General features: G+C 49.7%; 1 protein-coding gene across 5 annotated transcripts in view; it reads right to left on the minus strand.

Annotated features, from left to right (window-relative positions):
• The window catches only part of DPF3 (double PHD fingers 3), a 208596-nt gene extending 201822 nt beyond the window's left edge, over positions 1 to 6774 (minus strand). For all 5 annotated transcript variants that reach the window (XR_015697543.1, XR_015697541.1, XR_015697547.1 and 2 more), the window contains exon 1: positions 6723 to 6774. Coding sequence is in view for 1 of the 5 variants with exons in the window: in XM_087721813.1 (XP_087577939.1) it covers positions 6723 to 6754 (32 nt within the window). In the remaining 4 variants the exon portion in view is untranslated. The remainder of the gene's footprint in view (positions 1 to 6722) is intronic.
• Positions 6775 to 7182: the final 408 nt, after the last annotated feature.

The raw sequence follows: 7182 nt of genomic DNA on the forward strand, positions 1-7182 counted from the left end.
AAAAAAGCACCTTTGGGATAGGTAAAGGTAGGTTTGTAAGCTATATAATCCATCATAGACAGGTAGTCCTCAACCTGCAACAACTCATTTAATGACCATCCAAAGTTACAATGGCACTGAACAAAGTGACTCATGACCATGTTACATGTTTAGGACCATTGCAGCATCCCTGTGGTCATGTGATTTACGTTCAGATGATTGACAGCTGGTTCATATTTATGACGGTTGCAGTGTCCTGGGGTCACGCGATCCCCTTTTGCGACCTTCTGACAAGCAAAGTCAATGGGAAAGCCAGATTCACTTAGCAACCATGTTACTAACTTAACAACTGCAGTGGTTCACTTAACAAATGTAATGGGAAAATTCCTAGAATGGGGCAAAACAAATTTCCTACTCAGCAACATAAATTTAGGGCTCGATTATGGTCATACGTTGAGGACTAACTATACTGGGTTGACAGCTGAAGAAGTCAGAATGTGTTGGGGGACCAGGGAAGCAATTGGAGATAAAATAGGAGGAATTTCCTGGAAATACCAGCATTTTTCACTTCAACTCTTTGTTTCAGACTTCCTTTGTATAGGTGTTTATTTAATACACACACATATTGTGTTGGGGTGGGGGAGGGAAGTAACTGCCATCTCAATTCTTTGTTTGTTTGTTTGCCCTTATGCAACCAAAATGCAAGAAGGATGTTAAGTGGGGGCCTGGGGGCCTCCCAAGGTATGCAAAAGTACACAACTAACTTGAGAAACTTCTCTTGGAGGGGCTCCAAAAAACAGCTTCTGGAGGACTGAACATGTTTATTGGCCACAAGATAATGCTGGGAGGAAAAGTGGGGGGGGGGAGGGAGGTTGAAAGATGGGCTGCAAGTCCTGGATTCCTGAGTATTTCAAATAGAACAGAACAGAATTGAATTGAATTCTTTATTGGCCAAGTGTGGAATTTGTCTTTGGTGCATATGCTCTTAGTGTACATAAAAAAGAAATACATTCCTCACGAATCATAAGGTACAACACTTAATGATAGTCACAGGGTACAAATAAGCAATCAAATCATACTAGGAAACAATCAGTATACATGGTAAGGATACAAGCAACAAAGTTACAGTCTTGCAGTCATAAGTGGGAGGGGATGGTTAATAGGAACAATGAGAAGATAATAGTAATAGTAATGCAGCCTTAGTGAATGGTTTGAGGGAATTACTTGTTTAGCAGAGTGATGGCGGTTGGGGAGGGGGGGGGAGACTGAACCAGAGTAGAAGAACTGAGGCTGGGGGAGGTAGGGAGATGTCAGGGATGTCCACAAAATGTAGTCAGAATCCAGATGGTGTCCACAACAGTGCAATCAAAGCTCCGTGATGCACATAACAACACATGAAGCTCTGATCACACCTTTGTGGCCATGTTAATGACATTTTTAAACACACCTTGTAGATGCTAGGAATGCAAAACTAGAGAAGAAAGAAAACACAAGCTGGTTACAGGAGGATTATAGCATATTCCATGAAGTTCTGGGATTGAGGCAAGCCCACTGCGTGACCCGACAAAAGCGCGAATGTCATAAGCGCGCCGACAACACCACGGCGCTAAAACCGCGATGTCAAAAGCGCGCCGACAACAGCGCGATTTAATTTAAGGTAAGGTTTAGGGTTAGGGTTAGGGTTAGGTTTAGGGTTAGGGTTAGGGTTAGGTTTAGGGTTACGTTATAGCGCGCTTCTGTCGGCGCGCTTTTGTCGGCACGCTTTTGTCGGCGTGCTTTAGGGCTAATTCGTCGTTCATTCGTCGTGTGGTTTGTCACCGCGGTTTAGTCACCACGGTTTAGTCAGGCGCGCTTTTGTTGTGCGCGCATTTGTGGTGGAACCAGCCCACTGTACAGTACAAATAAATCGCTAGGAAGGTGCTTTAGTTGCTTCATATCATCACCAAGTTGCAGTAAGAAATGAAAACCTTTCCCAGAATTTTGTGGGTGTACATATTGTCCTCCACAGAATATTGTAGGACCCGATCAAAACCAATAACCAAGCACTTATAAAAAATCTCAAAATTCAAAACAATGGAGTGAGCCAAGATGACCCCCCCCCCAAGCCTTGCAGATCAGGATCCACATCAGGCAAGAAGAGGCATGGATGAGTAGGAACCAGTGCAGGAAGTGGACATAGCAGCACTTAAATATTTGTCCTGGAAGCTAATATTTAAAGTGGTCTTCACCAATGTAATCCTCATGGGATGTATTGGAGCAACTCCCAGAACTGCCAGTCAGGAGGCATGGAATGGATTTAAGGCAGGAATACATGTCAAAGGAAAGGATTTGGGAACACACTGGCATGCCTTGCAGGAGATAAGAGAGAAATAACTGGTTCCTTACAGGAGCAAAGCTCTCCCTTGTTTGTGGCTGCTTCAGATTGTTTTGGTACAAGTTTTGTCCTTTAATCACCAAACGCAACTGGGAGATGGGGAGTGGAGGGAAAGATGGGCAAAGAAAAGGGAAGATGTATATAAAGGGGGAGAGGAAGGGAGAGAAGGAGAGAGGGGGAGCGGGAAGGAGGGAGGGAAAGGAAGAGGAGGGAAGGGGAGAAGGAGAAGGAGGGAGGGAGAGGGAGAGAGAGGAAGGGAGAGAAGGAGGGAGAGGAAGGAGAGAGGGAAAGGGAGAGGGGGAGGGGAGGAGAGGGAGGGAAGGAGAGAATGAGAGAATGAGAGAGAGGAGGGAGGGGAAGAGGGAAGGAGGGAGGGCGGGGGAGAGAGTGGGAGAGGGAAGGAGGGAGTTAGAGGGGGAGGGGAGAGAGAGTGAAGGACCAAATACTATGCCATAGATTACAGTCTTCCCGCAACTAAAGAAGTAAGTTTGGAAAGCGCGTTCTATTCTGGGAGCGGGGCGTGCTAATTTTAAAGAAGCCTTTACTCCCTGGCCCCTCGGCGCCTAGTCTTATCGATTCAGAACCTCTCCTGCTTTTTTCCTTTAACACCTTGTGGGCAAGGAGGTGTTTCCACGGCAAAAATAAGACAATGCGCGCTCCTGTATCCCTGGCTGAATCCGAAAGGAAAAGAGAGACTCAACGAAGCGCTGCAGGGGAGACCCCCGGACGATCGTGCATGGCTGCTGTAACAAGGCGGCGAGGGGAAATTTAACAAAGGAGTCGTTGCCTCGGATCTGGCACTCCAAAGTATTTCTTCTGAATATTCCGGGAAGCTGTGCCCAAAGGGATTCGTCGCGGGAATTGAGGGGGCTCCTATCGCAAGCGCCGGAATTAAAAGGGGTCTTTGCGTAGTCAAAGGAAGCGGCCAAGACACAAAGAGTTTGGAGAGATCACCTGATTTAGCAGGTCTAGAAAGCGATGCCCATTTCGCTGATCTTCAAACCCGGCGGGGTGGGGGTGGGGGACCTTTGTGCCAGTTTCTGGAAAGTCTGGCGGGTTGGAGGGGGGAAGGCGGAGAGAGGAAGCGCAATCTTTTTAGATGATGCTTTGAAGAGGGAATAAAAATGCAGACGGAGCAAATGCAAATGTCATTCGCCCGGCTTTCATTGTCCAGAAGGACACACGGGGCTGAAACGCTGCACGCCATATCGCCCCCTCCTCTCCCTTTCCTTCAACCCTCCCCTCCCCACAATTATGTGCCTGGCCGATTTTGCTTATCATTGACTCTCGGGACGAATTTCCATTCTTCTTCCCGATCACCAACTTTCGAAAAGCAATGCTGTTTAAAATAAACCAACAACTTGCGAATTGACAGATGGCCAGCAACATTACTTTAAAAAAAAAGAAAAAAAAAGAGCGCATTTGCCATGCTTGATATCTATTGTTTCCTCTCCTCTCGGCCCAGTCCGGGGGGGGGGGGCGGACGAGGAGAGAGAGAGGGGGGGGGAGAGCTAATTATATTAAAAGCCTGCCTTGGATCATGAAAGATTTTAGGGGCGAGAACTCTGGGCCACAAGACGAATGAAGCTCCAGAGCCTCAGCCTGGCCGGGTGAAGAAGTCGGGAATGATTGATGCGGAACAGGCCTTGCTGGGACTAAATTTAATGATGTAGCGTTCAGAGGGCAGCGGCTTCCCTCCACACCTCGGCTCTTTTTGTCTGTCTCTACCCGCGCCACACTGGTTAAACCCTCGGCGGCTCCAATAGACACACGCTTCATTTGCACCTGTGATGTAAGCAAGAATCGATTCCGGATCCTCCCCCTCCCTCCCTCCTTCATCTCACTCCGAAAATATTGCCCTTCCTTGGAGGAAAACTCAAACGCAAGTGACTTTTCCCGAACAAACTCCATTCCGCCACTCATTTGTCTCGGCGAGGTATAGAGAAATCCCTGAAGTTATTTTCATCCCCAGCGCGTTCGTGTCCGGCAAGGTAGCGGGACTTTAGTGTGAAACACCCCCCCCCCCGATCGGGGCTGCCTGATCGGCCGTTGACTGCCAACCAACCTCCCCCGCCCCCAAACGCCTCCTTCCCCAAGTGCAGGAGACGGAAAGAAGCGGGAGGGGGCTGAGACCGAGCACTTCCCCACACCAGCAGCCCGCCACTGCTCGGGAAAAAGGAGGGCCGAGCAGGTCATCCCCAGGAAAGGAAAAGAGAGCTTTCTCCCCACCCACCCAGCTTCCCTCGGACATGCCAAACCCATGGGATACCCAAGGATTGGGCAATTCCCTCCAAAGCCCGGCCAAGTCCCCGGCGCCCTTTCCTTCAGGGCAATCGGGATTTGCATACATGTGTGCTTGTATCTAGTCAACGAGGTTGCCAGGCTTCGGGTTTCCCACGGAACTCCCCAGGTTGTTCCTCCAGCCTTTTGCTGTCCTCAGGTGCTTGGCGAGGATGCTCCGGATCCCGAAAGCCACGTGCGCCGCCCTGAGCTTCTCAGAGGAAGGGCGCGAGCTGAGCAATTGCAAGCTTTCAAACCGGGGGAGACCGCAGATTCCTTTTAACCAACCTTTGCTGCTCATTTGCCCGCCCGGCGCCGCCGCCACACCCCCACCCGTGCAACAAAAAAAAGAGTTGATGTCCTGAAGAATAAGCAAACGTCTCTTCCTAGACCACGGTTGGCATTTATCAGGGTTTCCCCCTCCTTATTTTGTCCCCAACCGAGGACAGGAGTGGCGGAGGTCCATTTCTTTAAATTCTCTGGGCCACTGCCTTGAACCCCCACCCCACCCCCCACACACACACCTCAGCCCCGCGCGTCGCCTTTCAACTGAAAAAAAAAGGCTCTTCTCTCTCCAGCCTTTGCCCACATCAAGAAGTATGCCTGGAACACCCTTCCCAAGTGTTTGCCAACTCCGGAGGGGAAGATTAAAACTGGCAGAAAACTGCAGTCGGAAGCACTCCAAGGAAAGAAATGTGGGCTTGTGTTGTTGAGCGAGAAAGCCGCAACAGCCAGATCCCCCGCTGCGCCAAGTGCCCGGCTCAAAACTCCCTTCGCTTGGCTTTCTGAGCCTCCACCCCCAGGAGCAAAACTCCTATGTCAAGGTAGTGGGGGCGGGAGAGAAGAAAGCGAGAGCGCGCCCGCGCGCGCCCGTCCGCAGGCAGCCGCCTCTGGACCCGTGTGCCAAACCCCACCTTCTGTAATGCTTTGGGGATTATTAGCCACCGATGCGTGCCTGCAGACCACCTGGGAAATCGGGTGGCTCGCTAAAGAAAGACTTTTAACTGCCCCTACCTTCGTTCCCGAAGGAAAGGCGACATTTCCCACTCCCGTCCCCTGGCTGCTTTGGGGAAACATCCCCCCTCCGCACTGGTCCACCTGCACCTGCGCTGGTTGGAGGATTTCTGGCCAGAAGCCAGAGTTTGCTTTCGGTCGCATGCATCCCCGCGAGGTCTATAGAGTCCATCGGATCTATTCTCCATCCCGGGACTTGCTCTCCTAACAGCCTGACGAGGGGTGGGATCGCCTACTTAGAAAAGCGAAAAAGCGAACGACATGCAAAACAGACCGCCGGACTTCCTGCGCTTTATTGGAAGCAACCATCCACGAACCGGAGTTATTTATCTCTCGGACCACAACTCTCGCTCTCTCGCTCTCGCTCTCTCTCTCCCTTTCCTGCCCAATAAATCCTCGATCCGGGCGGGCTGCAATCCACCCACCCCTGTTTTGCCAATATAGAAAAGGAACCAACAGAAGCCTGAGGGGGAAACCCCCCCCCTCCAAACTCCTTTCCTCTCGCGCGTCAAAGCCTTTCAAACTACTGGAGCGTTTTGCAAAAAGCAAAACTCTTTAAAACTGCAGTCCGACTGCATGCCAAGACAACCATTATGCACCCAGTTTCCACAATCGATCATTCTCTGCTGGACACCGTGCGGACGGCGCTGGAAGCCGAGCCGGACGCCACACACAGGACTCTGACAAGCACAATCGCCCACTCCGGAATCCGTAAAAAAAACCTGACCAATTCCAGCAGCCAAGAATCCGGGGAGGGGAGAAAAAAAAAACTGCAAGCGCTTATCCGTGCCTTCTTAAAGCCCCGAACTCTTTGTGAGGGTTTTTCCCCGTCCCCACCGATAAATAAAGTAGAGGGCAAATATATAGATTTCTTATTAATTTCCGAGCGAAAGATTTTTGTGTGTTGCACAAAATAATAATAATAATGAGGATATTGAAAAGAAAAGAAAGAGGGAGACGAGATCAGCTGGGAGTCTGGAGACGCACCAGCTTCAGTCTGGCAGCAAGCATCGGAAAGGCGCCCTTTTTCATATTTAAACCACGCGGAATATGTACATTTTTGATTCCTACTTACGCTTTCAGGGGGTTGTGAATGACAGTCGCCATTTTGCTACAATGTAACAGAATATTGTGTCTCAGAGTTCTAAAGGTTCGCTCAGGGGAAGCGGTTGGCCAATCGGGAAAGTGGATACCGGCCCGCTGTCCAATCAAAGAATACAGGAGGAGCCAGGGTTCTGCTAGTTATTAGGGGAGCTGTCAAAGCCCAGAGGTCACTCCCTTTCTGTGCAACTGTTCAGAGAGCAGGTCTTAAAGAGACAGCAACATAAGCAAAAGGGCAATCGTCACTAAATTTTAGGACAACTAAACACTTTCTATAGTCATCTCCGTCTTTGTTTTTTTGTTTTTTTTCCCCCACGCACAGAGACAGCTATAAAACAGACTTATTCATTCATGATCGGTTTGTATTTCCCCAGTGGAGTAGCATGCCTTCCCTTTTATCCCTATACAAGAAATGGGTTCATATCACTTCAGCA

The sequence above is a fragment of the Thamnophis sirtalis genome, unplaced genomic scaffold, assembly GCF_051295495.1.
Source record: "Thamnophis sirtalis isolate CommonGarterSnake01/CBP01778 unplaced genomic scaffold, rThaSir2_p1.2 scaffold_1, whole genome shotgun sequence".
In the NCBI taxonomy this organism is placed as follows: domain Eukaryota; kingdom Metazoa; phylum Chordata; class Lepidosauria; order Squamata; family Natricidae; genus Thamnophis; species Thamnophis sirtalis.